This window comes from Rhinolophus sinicus, chromosome 3 (assembly GCF_057876585.1).
Source record: "Rhinolophus sinicus isolate RSI-liver-muscle chromosome 3, RSI-T2T, whole genome shotgun sequence".
Classification (NCBI taxonomy): domain Eukaryota; kingdom Metazoa; phylum Chordata; class Mammalia; order Chiroptera; family Rhinolophidae; genus Rhinolophus; species Rhinolophus sinicus.
Window position 1 is genome coordinate 156304123 of NC_142503.1, and position 21623 is coordinate 156325745.

Below are 21623 nucleotides of genomic sequence, written 5' to 3' on the forward strand. Positions count from 1 at the left end.
ATAACAAAAGATGAATACAAATCATGTGTATACATTTTTTTGGCACCTCGATATACATTTAATTATAGTTGAAATTCAATATTATTCTACTTCAGCTTCAGGTGTACAGCGCAGTGGTCAGGCATCTACACAGTCTATGAAGTGATCCCCTCAATAAGTCCAGTGCCCATCTGGCACCCTACATGATCTTTACAACACTATTGATTATATTCCCCATACTGTATTTCACATCCTCGTGACTATTTTGTGACTACCAATTTGTTAAAAAAGGACGTTTTAAATGATACACATTGCTAAGTTACAAAGTTAATAGGCTAAAATGATATGTAGAATTCATAAAGGACAATAATTGGCATTTTTCCATTGTTAAACCAAGTTTGTCACTTTCATATTTCATCATTATTTCTAATCAGTGTTAAGGTCAATCACTTCCTTATATCACCTGCACTCACACAGGTCCTGAAGCCACCCCCTATCTCCCACCCCGAACCCCAGCACTGTGAGATCAGGCCCTCTGTCCATCCCTGTCAACCCTGGTGGTCTCTGAATTACACGTCCTTCTTGTCCTTCAATCACACCGTCCCTGATGCCAAAAGGATGGAGGCAGCAAGTATGTGAGGCTGGATACTGTCTGCTTTAAGAATGACGTGGAGACGACATGTGTGTCTGTGTGTGTATGTGAGGTGAGGGCTGGAGATGCAGGGTGAAATAGGCTCTATATCCTGGCAGGGACAGGAAAATGGCAGAGCCAGGGTTTGGCAACCCCAGATATCTCCTTCTAAATACCCCCAAAGCTCTTGGGGTCTTGTCCATAGTGACCCACTGGATTTTGCATCTATACTTTTTCTCATAAAACCATAGTTGTTTTAATAAAGTGCAACTTTTCCACCCCCTTCCAGGCATCATGTAAAACTGAGGTTCTGAATGTGGTTTCCTGTGTCCCTTATCCACTACTGTGTACCCCAGAGTATGGTTACCCCAGTTTGAGATGCTCAGAACGAGGGCATCTCAGAAGGAGGAACAGGCAGAATACACGGCAGACATGGGCTTCTCTGAGGACTGAATGCCAGTAGAGACCCCTAGATTCCCAGTGGGTGGTCATAGGAACTCTGAGGTGAAGGTGCCCATCTCTGTGAGGTGACAAGGTCCATCATGGACTGTGTCCTGACACTGGCATGCGCCCATCCCCCTGCAGGGGATGCACAGAAGCAGGCATCACAGCCTTGCTCAATGAAAGCATCTGTGTAGCTTAGGACTCAAGGACACTGGCTTTGGGGACACATGCTTTGTTTGAATCAGCCACTGTGGTCCCTCAGATCTTGTGACTCACTATCTGTGCATCACTATCCGTTTTCTTCCTGGACAAGAGGTTGATAACAGCATTTACTTCACAGGGCGGGTAAGAAGAATACATGAGATAATGCTGAGATAGGACTGACACAGTGGCTGGCACACAGCTGGTGCTCAGTAAATGAAGACAACACAAGGAGATTAGATATGCTTGTGGAAAATAGTGAATAAAAACCTGAAAAAAAAAATGGATTGGGATGAAGTGGTGTGGACAACTTAGAGCAGTGCGTCTCATACTTGAATGTGCACGTCACCAGAGATCGTGTTGAAATGCAGGTTCTGATTCAACAAGTCTGGGCTGGGGCCTGGGATGCCGCCTTTCTGACAGAATAATAAAGAAGCATGAAATCAACTAAGTAGATTGCAAAACACAAATCACCTTTCTATTTGTTAAAAACAAAAACAAACCTCTAATTTCTCAAGATATGAAGTAAGAACCAAGAAAAGCCAGGAGGGCCATCTTGTGGAGAAACCTGTCACCAGCACTGGGAAGCCCTCAGTGCTAACACCTCTTTAGTGACCTGGAGAAAGATCCCTGTGTTGCATCCAACCGGGGACTATCAGGGCGGACCAATCACAGATCCTCCCTCCAATCCATTGGTTTTACAGATAAGGAGAAAGGAATGGAGCTGGATTTTAGGATCACAATGCGCTGTATATCCTTTCCCTCATTACTGCCAGAGAGTTTGCCAGAATGGCTGCTCCAGGCTACTCCCACCAGCAGTGACCTGGCTGTGACAGCTCCTCATTCCCCACCAACATGTGGCATTATCCAGCTTTCTAATTTCCGCCAGTCTAATCGGTGTGATATCTTATTGTCATTTTAACATGTATTTTTCTGATCATGAATAAATCTGACCATCTCTCCATATGCTTGCGGGCTTGCTGGGGTTTCTGTTTCTTAAAGTCTGCCCAAGTCCTTGGTGTCTGAGTTTCGGCGCCTGGGGACAGGCTCCTGAGCCCTGAGGACGGGGCCTGCCGTTGGCCGTGCACACACCTATGGGCGCCAGAGGCTGGAACAGCTCCTGCGGGGGGGGGGGGGGGGGGGCATACGCCCACGGAGATTTGCGGAGCCCAGAGTGACCTGGAGAAAGATCCCTGTGTTGCATCCAACCGTGGACTCACCGGACTGGGACCCGGAGGAGAGACCTGCAGCCTGGTCCCGGATGGGCGGGGGGTGAGGGGAGGCCGCAGTACCGCGTGGGCATCATACCCAAGGGACGAGGCGGAGTCAAGGGGTCTGGAGGAGCCGCTGCCGCACACACTTCAACGCTCCTCCGCCCCAGCTCCGCGCCTGGTCCTCTCCGCTCCCCAGGCCCCACCGGGGAGGATGCGCGCTGGCGGGCTGGCCTCCGAGCACAGCGGAGCCGCGGCATGGAGGAGCAGCTACCTTGGGAGACCGATGGCCGTGAGTCCGCAGGGCCCCGGTGGGGCGGGGGGGTCCGGTGCAGGCAGAGGCCCAGAGCATACCCCGCACCCTTGGGGCCCAAAGCTACTATTGGCTCAGTCCATGTGGCCACCTTCGTCTCAGGCTTCTTTGTGGCGCCGAAAGAAACGCGCACCGGGCCGCGCGCCTGGGACTCAGCGGCGCCAGCCCCTGGGAGAGCAGTGAGCTGCCGCGGTGGAGACATTAGCTAGAAATAAGATGATAATGCGGTCCTTTATCGAGTACTTACTTTGGTGTCAGGCTGAGCCAGGACAGACTCTATTATTCCCAGTGGTCCTATGGATGGGACCTATTGCTACCTCCATTTTTGCAGAACAGAAAGCTGAAGCACAGGGTGGTTAATTAAGTTACCCAAGGTCACACAGCCATTAAGTGGTAGAAATGCTGAAGGCCCCAGCTCTTTCAGCATGTTGGGGCTGGATGGCGAGTGGAGACCATATCAGATGGGGAAACTGAAAGCCAGAGGAGAGAGTTATGGTGTGCTGCAGATGGGAATGAGAGCACCTCAGAGCCTTGCTCAGGGAGTGTGTCTGGTGCCAGGGCCTCCCAGCCAGGTGGCAGCATCCATGTGGACCTTGGGGGGCTTTGGCTGGGAGAGCGGAGAGAAGGATGGCGTGGGGAGGGTGCTAACTATGTAAAGGGTACAGGGTTCTGCCTGCAGCAGAGAATCACTGTGATCAGGCCCTTAAGGACCTGTGCAGCAAGGAGCATTGGGGTGTGTGGGAGGGAATTCTGGGCAGAGGACCCAGCCTGGGCAAAGGCTCAGAGGCCAGAGTACAGGATATAGTATTTGATGTGGCCAGAAAGAGGATGCATGGGTTGAAGTGGATGGAAGAGATGAGACTGGACTTGATTTCATTGGCACTATGCAGGGTGGGGTCTGCTTGCTCCCATTAGGACTCTTAGCTGTTTGCCAACACAAACCAGACCACTCCCCATAGGTGTCTGCTAAGAGAAAGGGAGTCAGAGCTGGAAGGGATCTTTTCGGGTCACTTTATTCACCCTCCCCCAATTCCACAACTGAAGAAACCGACACCCCAAGGGGGACATGGCTAGCCCAGGATCCTGCTGCTAGAAAGTGGCAGAGTGGGTACTAGAACCCCAGCTTCTCAAAGCTCACCCCTGAAGTGCCAGCTCTTTTCCCAAACCTGGATCCTGGTGGTTTTTAGCTAAGAGGTTAAGGAAAGAAAAGCTCGGGACACAGTGCTTCCTGGAGATGTTTGAGATCTGAGAGGGGCTTTTCCAGAAGGGCTGTCTCCTCACCTACAGGAAAGGCAGACCCCTTTGGAGGTGGGGAAAGATGGAGCATCACTGAGGACCACACTTGGAAGGTGGTGTTTTCCCTTCCCCTGAAGTATTGACAGGAAGCTGCCTTCCCCTGCCATTCGCCTGAGCTCATGGCTTGGTTTTCCATGGGGCTAATGAGTCTGAACTTAATTAGGGCAGCATCTTATAGTCCAAAGGCCCCTGAAGAGATTTAATGATTTGTGTGTCATCCATTCATTCAACAAATATATGCCAGGGCCTAATTTGGGGATTCAATAGTTAACAAATCAGATAAAAATCTCATGGGCTTATATTATAATGGGGGAAGCAGACAATAAACGTAATAAATGTGTGACTATAGCATATGCAGACAGTGAGAGGTGCTGTGGAGAAAAACAATGCAGGAAGGTGTGTAGGGAGGGTGCTTTCCTTCATTGGGGCTTCACTGGCTCAGAAGGCCCTGATTGAAGGAGGCCCCACCACTTCCCGGTATTTGGCCACTAGGAATTATTCTCTGATTCTTTGTCTTGGAGGAATAACAGTGATGACGATGAGGGCATTATTTGCCAGACACCATGCTAGAAGCTTTTCATATATATATATATATATATATAAAATCTTTACAATAACCCTGCAGGGCAGCCGACATCCCCTTTTGGCAGATGAGGAAACTGAGGCACAGGATAATTAAGTAACTAATTCATATAGCCAGGAAGTGACTCAGCCAGAGCTGATTGCCCTGGGGCAGCAGCTCTGAGGTCCACAGCTTGTCTCTGTGAAGCCCCAGAAAGCCCAAGACCCTCTCCCACATCTGGAAAGCTATGTGGAATTTATCAGGAAAAACAAACTGATGGCAGCTCTATCACCTCAGTGCATCCTAGCCTTCCCTGCCCAGATGCTGGCCACCTGTCCCTGGATACACAGAGGGACTGGGGCTGGACATTCACACTGGACCAAACACACAGGATGTGGGTTTGGCAGCAATAAAACCACAAGATTACCTGCTTTGTAATGACTGTGCAAAGGGCCAGGAAATATTTGTCCCTTATGTTAGTGTGTCTAAGACTTTCTGGAGGAGGACAGGCATCCATTAGTCTGAGGATGGTTAGTGTCACTCATGGAAGAAGAGTTTTGTGGGTTCCTCCCTGTGCCCAGCCATGGGCCTGCTGTGAGCTGTTTGGATGAATTGAGAAAGGTCAGGTGTGGCAATGACCCTCAAGGAACTTGAGCTCCAGGCAAGGAAACCAGACATCCTTGCAAGCCAAGAGCTGTCAGAATGATGGCAGCATGAGGGTCACCAGGCCTTAGTCCTCTGGATTTGGCCACTAACCCTCTGAGCCCACCGCTGCCCATGGCTGGAAGCTGGCAGGGGAGCTTTGAGGTTCTCACTAGTCTTGAGACTGTCTGAGATAAAGTGCAGTGATGAGGGCAAGAGCAGTACAGACAAATCACAGAGAAGGCAAATCAGAGTGGGTCCCATAGCTGGGAGAGGAGAAAAGAAGAGATGGAAGGATGAGGACAAAAAAGCTGAGTGAATGCGGTAGGTGGCTCAGTAGATCCTGGCTGCTTTCTACACAGCACTGTGAAAAAGGTAGTTATCAACTCCAGTGGGAATGAATTGCATTCCCTTTCTAAGCGCAGACATGGGGAGCAGACATGAAACCTGGAGGATAGGGCACCTCTGAGAGGTGAGGGGTACACTCCTGGCTCTGTAGATGGTCTTGCCCATGCTCTTCCATCGTCAGGGTTTTGCTGAGTCCTCGCTGTGTGGATGTGTGGTGAGTTAGAAAGAAAAGCAGCCTGTCTGGGGAAATTCCCACATTGAGAGGGAGGAGAGGCATCCTCTCCCTCTGCCGTTCCTCTGAAAGAACCCCACCCAGGAAACGTTCTGGGCCAGGGGGAGGCCGGTCACTGCTCCTTGTTATGCCGTGTGGGGGACTCTTCCTTCATTCCGCATCCCTTTTCTCCCCACAGTGCTTCCTCTGGAGAGGCAGCTCCATGAGGCCACGCACCGGAACAACATCAGGAGCATGAAGGAGCTGATTGGGAGGAGAGTCAACGTCAGAGCCAGAAACCACGTGTGTACATGGGCTCCTCCACTTAGGCCGAGATAGGGGCAGCGCGGTGGGGACAGCTCCACCCAGGAGGGATAGTTCATGGAGCCTGCATTTACATTTGTGAACCTGCGGGAGGCTCAGTTTGTCCACTCTGTCCCAAGGTCTCTGAGGCCTTGTCCAAGGTCAGGGGCAGGATTCTGAGCCAGGCTTGGGCAATTCCAAAGCTCACACTCTTGACCCCTGTGACTCATCTGAAAGGCATATCCAGGGAACAAAGGTTAGAGTCAGGAGTGCAGGGCGTGAAGGTCAGGAGTAGAGGCTGGCAGACAGGTAGATAGGGGCAGACACCTGAAAAGACAAAGATGGAGTGGTGCCTGTGGTCAGGAGTCCAGGGGTTTCAGACCAAGAGAAACCAGACCAAGAGAGGCTGAGCATACATGAGGCAGCAATTTAGTTCATTTTTCTGAGGGCCAGCCGTGCCCACTGAATGTGTAAAGCTGCTGTGGGTCTCCACCTGCCCTCAGGGGCTCAAAGCCCAGGCAGGGGGGCAGACCAAGCCCCACTGATCAGGTCTCAGGGAAGGCGGCAGGTGGGGAGGTCCAGATCCCTGCTGGGGAAGGGGACAGAGGGAAAGTCCATTCCTTTCAGTGTGGGACACTAAGGATAGGCTACTTAGGATGGCCTCTCCCCACCTGAGGGCTCTAGCTGTCAGGAGCATCTTAGAGGCAATGCCAGCCTGGGTGCCAGGTCAGCGGAAGCTGAAAGGGTTGGATGTAGAATTCCTGACTGCAGCAGAGGCTGCTCTGTCTGGGGGACACGACAGGGGTATGATCTAGGTCTTCCAAGCTTTCCTAGGTCTCAGTAATAGTAACAGAAATTCTGGGGTATGTCTGGTGTGTTTCAGTTTTCACAACACTTGTTTTCTGGTGGTCCTCACTTTGGTATTATTTATAGTTTGAGGCAGGTACAGAGGGGTCAGCAAGTCACCTTAGCTCACGTGGCATCTTATTGGTGACGGAAGCCTTGATCTCAGTCCTGGACAAGCACGAGCGAGGAAGCATGGACTTGTAGGATGATAGCATGCTAATGTCACATTCATTCATTCATTCATTTATCGATTCATTCAATCAATGAATATTAAGGGCTGGGTGCTAGGGACAGAGCAAATCCCACGGCAGTCATGATTCCTGCCCTCTTGGAGCCAATAGTACGGTGAGGGAGGACTGATGTTACACAGAGTATATACATCACAAATGATTCATTCCCACTGTGACAGGTTGAGAGCAGGTGGGGATTGGAAGGGACCCACCCCACCTGAAGGGGTCAGGGAAGGCTTCATGAGGAAGTGGCTTTTTTGCAGGAGCCAGTGAAGAAGGGCAGTGCTCCAGGTAGAAGCTACACATGGGCAGAAGCCTTGAGGAAGGAATAGCAGCTAGTCCCCAGAGAGACCATATAGAAAATCAGTGTTTCCTTTCGTTGTCCCCTCACAAGCAGAAGACTACGGAGGGACCCTCGCTTCCCCCAGGCCTACTTAGCTGTGCCAAGGATCAGAGACCATGGTGAACTGCCAGGGTGGTCTGAGAATGAGGTGTGGGGTCAGGACCCGTCAGCCCTGTTCTGAGGGAAGGAGGGGACAGAACCCAGGCCCTCAGGGGACCTCAAGGACTTGGAGAATAATCATAGGCCACAGGTGGCTGCCCAGCGAGGGAGCAGCAGGAACAGACTTAGAGGGGGGAAGCTGGCATTTCTGAGAAGCAGTGGTGAGCAGGGCCAGGCCGTGCAGGGTCTCCTGGGCCCCAGGGTTAGGCGTTTGTCCCAAGAGCAATGAGGGGCTGTGAAGAGTTTTAAGTGGGGGACAGATGGATGTAGCCCTTGTGTTTTACTACATTTGTTTCAGCTGCTGCCATATGAAGGAAGAGGAGGTGGGCCAGAGTGGGGCTGGGGCCCCAGCTAGCAGGCACCAGTGCCAGCAAAGTCCATTCCATTCTGCAGACCAGCTTCCTGGCCAGGTGGTGGGCCAGGCAGCCAGCGGATGCCTCACAGCATTTCTCTCACTCCTGGCAGGTGGGCAGGGTGGCCCTGCACTGGGCCGCAGGTGCAGGGCACGAGCAAGCTGTGCGGCTGCTCCTGGAGCACGGGGCTGCTGTGGACGATGAGGATGTGGTACGAGATCCCTATGAAGGCACGGCTATGTGTGCATGTCTGTCTGTCTGTCTGTCTGTCTGTCTCAGGGTGGGGGAGGGGCATTGGAGCACACTGTGGGTCTCTGAGCCAGCTGTCATTGCTGAGGTTGCCACAGATGCACAGGGGCAGGGTGGGCAGGATGTCAACGTTTTTAGGGGCCAATGACAACACCCTGATCCCATTTTTCCCTTGCGCAGTCATAAACATCTTTCCATTTTCAAGGGCCCTTCAGTTCTCAGAGAGCCTTTCCAGCTCCTCGTGATACCGTGTGAACAAGGAGAAATATGGGCTTGGGTGGAACAGATTGGGTGTATTAATAAAGGCCTTAATAGTAAAGTCATCAGAGGTAGGTCTCTCATGCTACGCCACAGGGCTGTGTCCTGGCTGACCCTGGAACCAGGAACGTGCATGAAGACTGACAGTCTTAGACTGGCAAGCAGCACACTGCTGAGATAGAGCACTGAAGAATAACAGGGGCTGCAAAATTAGCTGTACGTGTTTGAGAAAAGAGCGGAATCTGACGATGATATTTGACAGGGATACATTTAAGAGTCTACATTTAAATTTTTAAAAATTGTAAACTTCCTGGTAAAGATTTAGCTTCCATGGAAATACTTTGCTTTGTCCTGGCTTCTCTCTGCTCCCAGGCCCCACCACTAGGGGTCTTGATTACAAGGCGGGGCAGCAATACCGAGCTCCCCACGCCTCCCTGCACCTGCTTAGGCTCATTTAGTGACTCTGGAAGGAGACTGGGATCGTAAGTCTGAGCTTCCCAATAAAACAATGCAACCCCTTTCGTCAGGCCCTTGCCCACAAAGACTACCACTATCACCAATGTGCTCTGAGATTCCTTCCTTGAGGGACTGACTGAGAAAAGAAGATATGAGGGAGAATAGTAGGCGAGAGTGCCTTTATAAACCTGTTTCCTTTGCAAATAGCAATGAATATATTTTGAAAAATAAGAAGGCTGGTGGGCATGCCTACTTAGTAACAGGAGGGTGAGGGAGACCCTGGAGAAGGGAAATCCTCTTGTTGGGGGAAGATCTCTAGTGATATGTCACAGGGCTCTGTCCTGGGCAGTTTCTGGAACTAGGACTGTGTGGTGTCCCTGGGGTTCCCACGGGCAGGAGGCTGTGGCTTCCATGACTCCTCCCCCAGCCCTGAGCCTGGACCGTTTCAATTCCCAAGCTCCTGTGGGCTTCTCCTCCCTTTCCTCTGCCCTGTGCTTATTCATTCCTTTCCTCATCCAGCCAGCCCACAGTTACTGATATTCTACCCGGGGCTGAGCTCTGAGTCAGGGCTGGGTCTCCTGGCCTCTTTGACTCTAACTCAGACCAATCCAGTTCCCATTTGAGGCGCTGTAGCGGGTGCAGCATCTTCCCTAAGATTTCAGGAGGAAATTCTTGTGGTCACCATTGGCTATTACTTTTAGCTTCTGCTCGATTTTTGCCACCCTCTTACATTTTTGCAAATAACCCTTTGTCTTTGCCCTGGCATCACCCCTAAGGTGGATCTCAGTCCTTCTCTCTGATTTCCATAGAGACCCCATACACCAGGCTTTGGGTGTGGCACAGGCTTTCCAAAATAAGAGATGGAGGGCATTTACATCACACATGAAAACAATGTAAAAATCCTGAAATTCTATCTTTGACATGCCTGTTCTTTAAAGTCCCTTGCCACTTTCCTTGTGTTGGGCACTGCTTCTGTCCCCACGCCCCCTCAAAGCTGTTCTTGTCCCCCCCCCACCCTGCCTCCAAATTGTACCTGTTTCTTTTGTTTTTTTCATAAAGATTTTTTATTTTATTTGGGAATATTGGGGAACAGTGTGTTTCTCCAGGGCCCATCAGCTCCAAGTCGTTGTCCTTCAATCTAGTGGAGGGAGCAGCTCAGCTCTAAGTCCAGTCGCCATTTTCAATCTTTAGTGCCAGGGGGCGAAGCCCACCATCCCATGCGGGAATTGAACTGGCAACCTTGTTGTTGACGCCCGTGCTCCAACCCACTGAGCCATCCGGCCGCCCAATGTGTGCCTGTTTCTAAAGCAGAACTGTGAAAACTCTCTGGATGCTCAGGTGCCTGCAGATCAGTCAGTTCCCTCCTGGTTTCACCTTTCACCCCAACCACTTGTCAGAGCTTTTACCTAAACATAGTCCCTAAGAGGAATTCTGGTGCCAACTAGTAAGACTCCTTTGCCTGTCACCCCTCACAAAGGCTCCTTGTGGAGCCAGTGGGGAGGCAGCTGTGACCAGGATATTCCATGCTGATGCTGGGATGGGGCGCCTCCCCTCTGCCAGAGGTGCAGACTGTGAAATTGAGCCTGCTTGAAGACTAAGAGCTAGCCCTGTCCTAGGGCAGGGTCCCTGTCCTCTGGCCGCTGGGGGTGGGGCAGAATAGTGGGACCCTGACCCCTTAGCTCTTGAGATAGGCTCTGTATTTTTGCTCCCGGCAGAACTGGAGAGCATTTGCCCACTACAGGCCTGCTCCTTATGCTGGTCGGGAGATTTTCTGGCCCATCAGAATGATGCTACACTGTGTATGACAGGCCTTTGGCCTTGCTGGGGAACCTAGAACCACACAGACCCTGTTTCAGTGGGAAAATATGTTCTGGTCTTATCAACACCTGACTTACAGACACACTTTGAGGGTGCCCCAAACTGAGGGAGGACAGAACAGCCTCTAGGCCAAAGATGGTGATGGTCCCCCAGACCTGGCCTGATACCACCACCAGCCACGGAGACAGGGAAAACCATCGCCAGGGGTGAGGTGGGTGGCCAGCTGTTAATGTATCTTGGGAGGTGAGTTTGGAGGCCTGGGGGTGCTCTTTACAGATAAGGGGCAACGCTGGGGAGATGGGGACGAGGGCTGCCCTCAGACGCAGAACTCCACGAGGGCTGAGGTCAGGGAAGGGGCTCTGGGGACCCTGGAGCGCTTCGCAGATGTTGAGAAAGAGCATCCTGCGAACAGGTCCTCAGAAGAAGGCCCAGACGTATTCTCAGTTGCTCCCAAGGGCCCGTGGGGTGGAAAGTACAGGGATGCAGGTCTAGGTGCAGCATAGGGAGGGGCTTGCTCGTGGTGAGCAGTGTTTGACTGTGCAGCGGAGGTCTCGTGCGGTGAGGAGGCGCCGTCCCTGCACGTGTGCAGACTTCAGCCATCAGCCTGGACGATGTTCTGCCAGACATTCTCAAACAGTTGATTCTCAAACGCCAGTCCAGGAGGTCTTCACCATTCGCAGCAAATCAGAAAAGAAGAACAATGTAGTGTATTTTTCGTGAAGCCGAATTTGGAAAGAGTATATTCTGAGACGGGCTCCTTCTAATTTTTTTTGTGTTAAAATGGTCCCTCTTTATGAAATGAAGATGAGAGTAGATGGCAGCTGCTTTATTTTTAAGTTTTATTTGGTACCCCACCGCCCTGCCCCAAAGCTTACAATAGTATATCAGCCTCTGTTTAAAAAAATTTCCTGGACTTTCAATTCCTAAAGCTTGGAGCTCCCTCACCTGGGTGGCATTTATGGTCCCTTATGATTGTATGATTTTACAATACAGACATGGGCCCAGATGGCACAGCCACACCTCTTCACATTCTCCTCACCTCCTCACCTGTGTCCTTTCCCCTAGTTTGGAATGAACGCGCTTCTCCTGTCTGCCTGGTTCGGCCACTTACGGATTCTTCAGATCCTGGTTAACTCTGGAGCCAAGATCCACTGTGAGAACAAGGTAAGACCTCGCTGGCAGCCCCTTGCCTCCCTTCCCCTGCCCCCCCTGCTCCCCACCTCCAGCTGTACAGGTCTGCCCCCATCACTGCCTGCTCATGTCCCCACATGCCTCTACCTGCCCCAGCTTGCCCTCCTAGAACCTTCTCGAAACCCCGGCTGAGCTCAACTCAGTGAAGCTGGGATCCTTGCAGCTCCCATTGGGGCTGGGAAAAGGGCCTGGGGTGCCTCTTCCATCAACACTGAACACCTCTTTCTTCTCATCCCTCCACCCTTTTCCACTCTGGATGTAGGACAGTCCCCAGTCCTCTGACCAGCCTCCTTATTTACATAAGGATCAAAATAACACCTTCAGAGGGTGGTTAGAAAGATTACATGAGAGAGAGGTGGGGCCTCCTCCCCTCTTCCATGGGCCCTGCCTCCCCTGTGCTCTGGGTGGGGGGATAGGAGGAAAGCACCTTTCACCAAACTCTGAGACCTTAGTTACTTTACCACCCTGAGCCTCAGTTTTTCCCTTTAGAAATGGGGATGCTAGTAGGAGAAGTAAGTTCAGTGCTGTGTGTAAAGGCCCTGACACAGTACGTGGCACATTAGGGAGCCTGGCAGTCCCTCGCTGCTCACTGGTGTGTGCTGTGGTTTGAGTGAGGAGGGCCCAGCCCATCAGAGTGCTTGGAATTCCTGCACAGTGGCCCTTAAGAAAATGCATACATTTCTGGGCCAAACGCCGTCAGCCAGGGGTTCTCAAGCTGGGTCCTTAGAATTCAGGGATCCAGGGACTTAGATGGGAAAGAACGGACATATTTTTCACTAACCTCTGCTTGAAAATTGAGCATTTCTTTCAATGGTGACTGAATGCAGGGGTGGAAGTGGCATGGCCTCTAAGTTACAGACTACGTCCACTACAGCCTATTGCTCCAAGCCCATCACAGGGCCAGTCTAGATTCAGGGGGTGGAGAATATTGGATTCTCCTCTTGAAAGCTAGCACAGTACTGCCCCCTAGGGTGCTTCCAAGGGTGGGAGAAACAGTTGCGGCCAACTTTGCAAACAATCTACCCAGTTCTTCTTTCAATCTTGTTCACAGTCCTCCCCAAAGGTACTCATCTCGGGAAGCTGTGGGCTGGGCCACACACCATTACCTCTGTCTGTTTTCCATTAATATCCCACAGTGCACTTAGTCATTTTGTCTCCTCCAATCGTGTGATGATTTCTCAGTCTTTCCTTCTTTTTCATGACTTCTACATTTTCGAAGGGTACCAGTCACGTGTTTTATAGAATATCTTTCAATTTGGATTTGTCTGATGTTTTTCTCATGATTAGATTGGGGTTACAGAAATTTGGGAAGACCACAGAGGTTAAGTGCGCTCCCATCACCTCCTTTCAGGGGGCATATGACACCAACATGATTTGTCGCTGTTGATGTTACTTTGATCCAATTCTGACACCAATTCCCACGTATGTGTTTTTTTCCACACCACCAAGCAGCTAACTCAGTTCTCCAGTGGACACTGACTGGGTGTCCCACAAATTTACTAAATTCTGACACTATGTACCTGGAGGTAGTGTGAGATTCCACAGGGTAAGGGCTCAGCCCTACAAGACTGCCCACTTCAGATGCCAATCCCAAGTGCAGGTTGTTATCTGGGCTTCTGACCAACTGGCTATAAATCAGAGGTTCCATGACCCCCTCCCCATGTTCAAGTAATTTGCTAGAGCAGCTCTCAGAACTCAGGCAACCCATTTACTTACTAGATCACTGGTTTATTAAAAAGGATATTAAAGGGATGCGAATCATCACTAGCCAGATGAAGAGATACACAGGGTCAGGTTCCAAACAAAGGAGCTTCTGTTCTTGTGGAGTTTGGGCCCAGCACATGGATGCATTTTGGTTCACCAACCTGGAAGCTCTCCAAACCTGTTTCCTTTGGGTTTTTGTGGCGGCTTCATTACCTAGACACAACTGACGCAACCCTTGGCCATTGGCACTTGATTCAGCGTCCACCCCTCTCCTCTCCCAGGATGCTAGCGGGTGGGACTGAAAGATCCAGCCTTCTAATTGAGGTTGGTTCCCCAGACAACCAGCCCCCACCTTAGATTTCCTAGGGGCTTTCCCAGTTACCTCATTAACATAACAAAAGATATTTATGGCTTTCACAATTTAATAAATTGAAATCCCAAAAGGTTTTAGGAGCTCTGTTCCAGGAAAGGGGACAAAGACCAAATATATATAGTATTATTATTATAAATCACAATATCACACTTGATTACTTGGTTAAAATGGTGTTGGCTAGGTTTCTCCACTGTGATGTTAGCATGTTTCCCTTTTCATGCTTCATCGTTAGAAACTGTTTGTGGTTTTAATTTGCATTTTAATAATAACTAATGATGTCAGATATCTTTTCCTGTGCTTATTTGTCTACTGTAAATCTTCTTTGATGTCCACATTATTTTTTAATTGGGTTGTGTTGATGTAAGAAACGTCCAGACCGATGGAGAATTTTAATGAATTTATTTGAGCCAAACTGATGACAATTGCTTGGAAGCAAAATCTCAACAGATTAAGAAGATGCTCAACAGAGAATGGCAGTTTTGCAGTTTATTAGTTTATTTTATACATTAGAATCAAAGGAGAAGACGTAAGGAGGGTTACATACAGTCCACTGGTGATAGATTCAGGGGGTGGGAGAAAGCAAAGCAGGGAAATCTCTGGAATTGGGTAAAAAAGTGAAATGGAGAGACATATGCTTCTTTTACATTGGTGAGTACATGATAGTTAATTAACATTTTATAGCACATAAAGATAGTGTTGGGGGAACAAGATAACAATGAGGGCTTCTGTGGTCTCACGCTCTGGTGTGGTGCGTTGTGCCCCAGGGATCCTGAAAAAGGGATTACTTTAACATTCCAAGGGTGTGTTATCTTAGATGCAAAAAGACAATAGAGTGGCTTACTTGAGGTAAAGGTTGACTTTTGTCAAGAAAGCTACAGGCCCAGGATATGTCTTCCCGCTCTGACTCGCTTTTAATTAGGAATTTTTATGTTCAGGTCATCCTATGTGGCTAATTTTGGCCTGTCTCCCAGAGCTTGTCAGGTCTAGTATGCAGCCCCTTTTCCGTCCACAGTCGTTTAATTTCTTCTTTATGAGTTTTAGAATTCTTTATAAATTTTGGATGCATTTAAAAATAAATTACAGACCACAGTGTACTTCCCTCTAAATTCTTCAGCATGCATATCATTAACTAGGGTTCAATTTCTTTATGTACAATGAAGTACACAAATCTTAAATTTATGATGTCTGAGATTTGACATGCTACTCCTGTGTAACTCAAACCACTGTCAAGATGTAAAACATTGTTCTATTGATTTTTATGATCACTGATGGCTGCAATCTATTCGAAAAACAGTGCTCCAAACAATCTAGCTGTAATGTAAAGCCAGGATGGAGGCTTTGGGCTGTATACATTGGATTTGCAAACCTCCCTCACCTAAATGTTGCTTCTGGGTCCACAAGACCTCCTTCTGCACCCTTTGGGAGACAACCAGTATGGGAGAAGGGCCTCCGTTCGCAGACTGCAAGGACCACCCTGGGCTTGTTTCCAGGATGGCCTGACCTTATTGCACTGCGCAGCCCAGAAAGGCCACGTGCTGATTCTGGCGTTCATAATGGAAGACCTGGAGGACGTGGCCCTGGACCGTGCTGATAAGGTAAGTGTGGCGTCAAGGCTGTTTTTCCTTTCTTTTGGGCCTGGAGCTCCTGGGACCACTCCTGCCCATTCCTTGAGTGCATCCTTTGAGCTTTGGGTCGTGCAAACTGGACCCCGCCTCAGGGAGCATCTGGTCTAGAAGGGGCATTAGGATACAAATGAACGAGACAGAATGTGGCTCGTTCCCTGGAGAGGCTCTGAAAAGGACTAGACAGGTTAGAGAAGGGTGTCACTGCTTTCTGCTTCCTGGAAGAGGTGGCATTTGGTGAATGAACTGGATTTGTCGGTAAGATTGGAAAGTAGGGGTGCATTCCAGATGGAGGAGAGAGCATCACTAGAGCTTTAGAGGTAGAAAAAGTCCATGGTGTATGAGTTCAGATGGATCAGACTCTTGGGAGTAAGGGCCAGAGGGGTTGTTGGGGTCCCTCAAGGAGATCTCGACTCTCAGCCTCAGGACTCTGTCCCTTATTCAGTAGGCTGTAGGGAGCCCAGGGGGATTTCAGTGGGGGAGAGCCCCTCCCAAGTGGGGTCTTGTTGGGAAGTTGGGTCTGGACTTTCCAGACCGTGTGTGTGGGGTGAGGGGCGAAGAGAGTGTCTGGGGCAGGAGAGGCCACTGCAAGCCCCGAGTGGTTGGGGAAACAGAGGCCAGATGGGCAGGCCACAGAAGGTTCACTCTCTCCTCCCCTGTCAGCTTGGAAGGACGGCATTTCTCCGGGCAGCTGAGCACGGGCAGCTGGATGCTCTGGACTTCCTCGTGGGCTCTGGCTGTGACCACAGTGTCAAAGACAAGGTACTGTGATCGCGGGTCCCAGGGGAGGGCCAGGCTCTGGGCTCCTGACTGGGATGGGCACTGGCAGCTCACCTGTGCCTACTTCTGAGTCCATCATCCTGGAGGGGCAGGCAGCCGAAGGACCGGAGTATGGCTGATGTTCATGACGCAGGCAGTTTTGAGCACACACTATGGGTCAGTCCTGTGCTACAATAAGAAGCACAATAATGCCCAAGACGTAGTTTCTTACCCAAGGAACTCAATGCTACCATCCTAGTAAACAATTATGATCTGATGTGGGGAGTCAGGATGGCAAATCCCATTGGTTGGCCGTGCTGCCTGGAGTGGGTTTGAGCGGATTGTGAATTCCACTGGGGACGTCTGTTGTTGGGGCACGGGGTGGGAAGAGTTAGGGGGATGGTAGCCACACCCCTGTGGTTGTTTGCTTTCTTTGTGATTTCGTAATCTACTATGGTTATGGCAAAAGTAGGGTAAGTGTGCTGAGCAGGAAGCACTTCATTCAGGGTGGATTTCACCAATCTGAAAAGGGGTGAGGGATGGGCACTGGAAGGGACTACCCTGCACATGACTGACCACCCTGTAAGGGACCATTGCGAATCATTAGGCACATATGTAGCAGCAAATTCTAAACAATGCTTCCCACAAAGGGATGAACTCCATTTTTAATCTTTTGCTTAAAATAGAAGTCCAGAAAAGAAGGAGTCCTGTTTGTAAGCTAGTGGCAGGGAGCTCACCGACAAATGCACTGCAGGATCTTAGAACTGGAGGGCATTGCATCAAGGTCCAGTTCAACCTTCTCACTTTACAGATGTGGAAACTGAGAACCAGAGAGGGGGATACTTTAGCCAGGATCACAGAGAAAGACAAAGGTCAAGCTGGGCGTGGAACCAGCACCCTGATGCCTCGCCCTGTGCGCTCCCTGTCACCAGGCTGCCTCCTGGGGCGCTGAGCCTTTGGGTCTGCTACGAATCCGTCTGTCCACACTCATCCTTTAGGGATGAAAAGACTGAGTTGGATCCTGAGAATCAGATCAGGCTGATTTCCTTCATTTTGGAAATGTGGCTATCTGTGGAAATGGCCTAGCTCTGTGCCAGGAACTGAGAGTACAGAGAGGGGTAAATGGCAGCCTTTGCCAGGACACATCTACTCAGGAGGCAAAACATGATTGTACTCAGGGCCCCAGGAGCGCTAGAGTACCAAAAGCAGAAAACAAGAAAAGTCCAGCTTTGATTAACTTCCCCAGAATCTTGCAATCAGAAATTCTAGAACGAAGTGGTTAAAATTGTATGCCCCTGTTCAGTTTTTTATTTTCAGATGAGGAGTATTTTCATTTGGAATTTCATCTGGGGAAGGGGCACTGTAAACTTTTCAAGGCTTTGGGCCACTGAAGGTCTGACTCCTCCTGCTTGGACCCCACGGCCTGCATAGGGGGAGAGACCTGTCAGAACTGATGAGAACACACGTCATGCCATAGATGCTGTAATGTTAAGGAGGCTTTGAGAGCCCAGAGAAAGTGATTCATTCCTCTGGGAACATTGAGGAGAGGCTGACAGGGCGTCACAGAGGTGGAGAGCCTGGGCGTCCCCATAGGTAGAGGGCAGAAGGCGCTGGGGCCAAGGCCAAGCCCTCCTACAGCCAGGCTCTCCTGCCTCTGAGCCCCCTGCCCTGTCCGGCCCTGTTTGGGGGCCTGCGCTATCTGAAGCTTCAAAGGGCAGGATGTGGGTATTTATAACCCAGAAAGAAGAAGAAAGCCCTGCCCTATCTCCACAGCCCTGCTAGCTGGGGCACTTGTCAGGCCCCCCTCCGTTCACCCGCTTCCTTTGAGTCTCTTTGAACACAGAGACTTCACACTGTGGCCACATTCCCGTCGCCTGATCCTTGCTGCAGCGAGCAGACTAGGCCCTAGGCCACTGCGTGTACATCTGAGAAGAGGGTGGGAGAGGAGCGGAACAAAGCTGTTGAGGGGAATTTTAAAACTTAACTTTTATTTATTGATATAATCATCATAAAGGAAATTTAAATGTTTCATCTTTGATCCCATAGGATAGTTATAGCTGTTTTATGTATGTGTGGATCTATCGTGGAGGAGGGTATGTTTTTAACTCTCTTTAGTACTGCTTTGGCAGATGTTCACATCCTCATCGGGCCCTTTAAAGATCTGTGCCTAAATGTGGATGTCCTGATTCCTTCCTCAGAAAGGTACTGCGACAAGCCAGGGTGGGAAAGAGCTTGAGCTGGGAGGTCCCCATGCCTGGTTCTGCCAAATGTGTCCCAGGGGCTTTCTGGGTGTGATGAATGGCCAAAGCTGGATCTTCTCTTCTTGATACTTCTGCAGGTTCCTCAGGGGTCCCTGCCCTGGTCCTGTGTCTGTGGTTCTCCCTTAGGGACATACCTTTTCTCTAGCTGGCCCCTTCTAGCCGTCCTCCCCTTTGCTGGGGTCCTTTACCCTTCAGGTGTCTTCTGCAGGAAGATCCCTTTAAGGATCGCCCTTCAGCAGGGGCCACTTCTAATACAAAGAACATTGTGCCTTGTGCTCCGCCCCATGGAGCCACCTCTACTGCCACCTTTGGACTTCTCAAGTGTGAGGCAACTACCAGTCCTCTGGCTCTTGAGGTCCAGAAGACACACGTCAAGCTTTCCACATTATTTACTAATTGAACAAATATCAATTGAGTGCTTGCTATGTGCCCCAGGCCATATTCTAGGCCCTTGGGGAAACTTCAAAGAACAAAGTAGACAGAAATCGCTGCCCTATAGTGTTTATGTTCTAATAATAGAGTCAGACAATAGACAATAAACATAGTATACAAGTAAATTATAAAGTGTGTTAGGCTAGTAGCATTATGGGGAAAAGGAAAAGTCGTGCAGGGTTAGGGGCATCAGGAGGTCAGGAGTGGGAGGTCCTGTTTTAATTATGTCAGGGCCAGCCACACTACTCAGTGGGAAGCTAACATCTTGAGCAAAGACAAGGAGGCAAGTGATGGTGCTAGATGGCTGCCTGGGCACAGCCTGGGCACGGGAAGAGTCCCTGGAGCAGGGGCCTTGAGCAGAGCCAAGGGATGCTGATCTGGGGTCCCCAGGAAGGGACCAGCTTTAACAAGAGCATAGAAAGTAGGGACTTTGTTTGTTTGTTTGTTTAAGTAATGTGTCTGCCTTGAAGTACAAGGAAAGAGAGTCCAGGACTTGGCCCTGGAAAATGTCCCCGGTTGTAGTTTTTGGCACAGTTCTCAGGGGGCAGGGTGGCAATGGCCCAGCATGCAGGGCTGCAGCTTGCAAGGGCTACCTGGCTGTGTTACAGTGACTCGTGGACTTGCTCTGTGACCCTCAAGATGTCACTCTCCCTCTCTGGACCTCAGTTTCCATGTCTATAAAATAAGGGGTGGCTCTAGCCCGTCCCCCGTGTCTGGGAGGGTCTGTGATTCTACTAGCCCCATCTGCCTGCAGGAGGGGAACACAGCCCTTCATCTGGCAGCTGGCCGGGGCCACCTGGCTGTGTTACAGCGACTCATGGACATCAGGCTGGACTTGGAGGAGCGGAATGTGGTAAGTTACTGCCTGGAGGATACAGAGATGCATGACACTCCTTCCCTGCCTTCAGGGAACCCTCAGCCTATTACATAGCCTAGTTTTCCATGGTAGAGGCCCTGAAACCAGGAGCTGAGGACATGTTCTTGTACTAACAGCCACCAGGAAAAACTAAGCAGCAGCACAAAACTCCAAACGTAATGGGGCACTAGGCATGAGGGATTACCAAGACGTCATACATAGGGGAGCGGCCGGATGGCCCAGTTGGTTGGAGCGCGAGCTCTGAACAACAGGGCTGCTGGTTCGATTCCCACATGGGCCAGTAAGCTGCGCCCTCCACAACTAGATTGAAGACAACGAGCTGCCGCTGAGCTGATGGAGGGGCGGCCAGATGGCTCAGTTGGTTAGAGCGCGAGCTCTCAACAACAAGGTTGCCGGGTGCTGGTTCAATTCCCGCTTGGGATGGTGGGCTGCACCCTCGGCAACTAAAGATTGAAAACAGCAACTTGACTTGGAGCTGAGCTGTGCCCTCCACAACTAGATTGAAGGATAATGACTTGGAGTTGATGGGCCCTGGAGAAATACACTGTTCCCCAATATTCCCCAATAAAATTTATTTTAAAAAAAAAAAGTCATATATAAGGTGTGTGCTTAAAGAAGGTAGACATCTCGGTGGCCAGAATGGCCAGGGATGGCTTCCTCAAAAGGAGGGAAGGGACAGAGAACAGGGGTGAGGTGGCCTGAGGGCGAGGAGAATGTGAGCAGAGGTGTGGAGGAGGGGGTGAATGTACCACATGCTCCTCAAAGTGAGAAAACCTGGTGCGGGGCTCAAGGAACCACAAGTAACCAGGCCATCTCCTGCAGGGCAGTGGAGAGCTCAAAGAGCCCTGGGTCCTCGCGTGAGGGCATCCTCTCGCCTCAGGTTCTGGCCCCAGCCTCCTCCATCCTCATACCTCTTCCGTGTGTTTCAGGAAGGTCTGACTGCCCTGCACGCGGCTGCTGAAGGGATCCACCACAACTGTGTGCAGCTCCTCCTGAGGGCTGGGAGCAACGTGAATGCCCTCACCCAGGTAGCCAGGCCCCCCCATAACTGACGTCTGTCTGCCCTTGGCTACTGAGCTATAACCATGTCAACAGTAGCAGCCACAATGATGCCTGAATATTGTGTTTGCAGAGGCTATGAGGCAGTAGACCCAGGTTCTGGTCTTCGCATTTCTATTGCTGAGCTGTGTGATCTGGGCAAGTTACTTAACCTTTCTGAGCCTTGTGTCTCAACTATAAAATGGGGGTGAGATTTACTTACTTTTTTTACATTACTGTGAGGATTAAATACCTAGCACAGTGCCTGGGACATAATAGGAGCTCAATACCTGTTCGTGTCTTCTTATTGTTGGGCACTTCATAGTTCACAAAACGCTATCATATCTGTTATTTCAGAAAAGTGTCCCCCATTTTACAGATGAGGAAACTGAAGCTTAGAGAGGTTCAATGACTTCCTCAGGTCACAGGCTAGTAAGAAGAAAAGCTGAGTCTGAAAAAACGTATTCTCCTGACTCCAGAGCTCAGGGAAGATTTGCCCCGCCCAGTGTGGGG

At 50.3% G+C, this 21623-nt stretch overlaps 1 protein-coding gene across 15 annotated transcripts in view; it reads left to right on the forward strand.

The window, feature by feature from the left end:
• The first annotated feature begins 1958 nt into the window (after window positions 1-1958).
• ANKDD1A (ankyrin repeat and death domain containing 1A) overlaps window positions 1959-21623 on the forward strand; it is a 38312-nt gene continuing 18647 nt past the window's right edge. For 10 of the 15 annotated variants that reach the window (XM_074327563.2, XM_088797299.1, XM_074327566.2 and 7 more), the window contains exons 1-8: window positions 2424-2758; window positions 6038-6141; window positions 8185-8283; window positions 11919-12017; window positions 15612-15716; window positions 16407-16505; window positions 19950-20048; window positions 21002-21100. In XM_074327563.2, the coding sequence (XP_074183664.2) occupies window positions 2725-2758; window positions 6038-6141; window positions 8185-8283; window positions 11919-12017; window positions 15612-15716; window positions 16407-16505; window positions 19950-20048; window positions 21002-21100 (738 nt within the window). In that variant the 5' untranslated portion in view covers window positions 2424-2724. Of the gene's footprint in view, window positions 2155-2401; window positions 2759-6037; window positions 6142-8184; window positions 8284-11918; window positions 12018-15611; window positions 15717-16406; window positions 16506-19949; window positions 20049-21001; window positions 21101-21623 lie in introns of those variants that run through there. The other 5 variants (XM_074327567.2, XM_074327570.2, XM_088797302.1 and 2 more) reach the window with 4 other exon arrangements.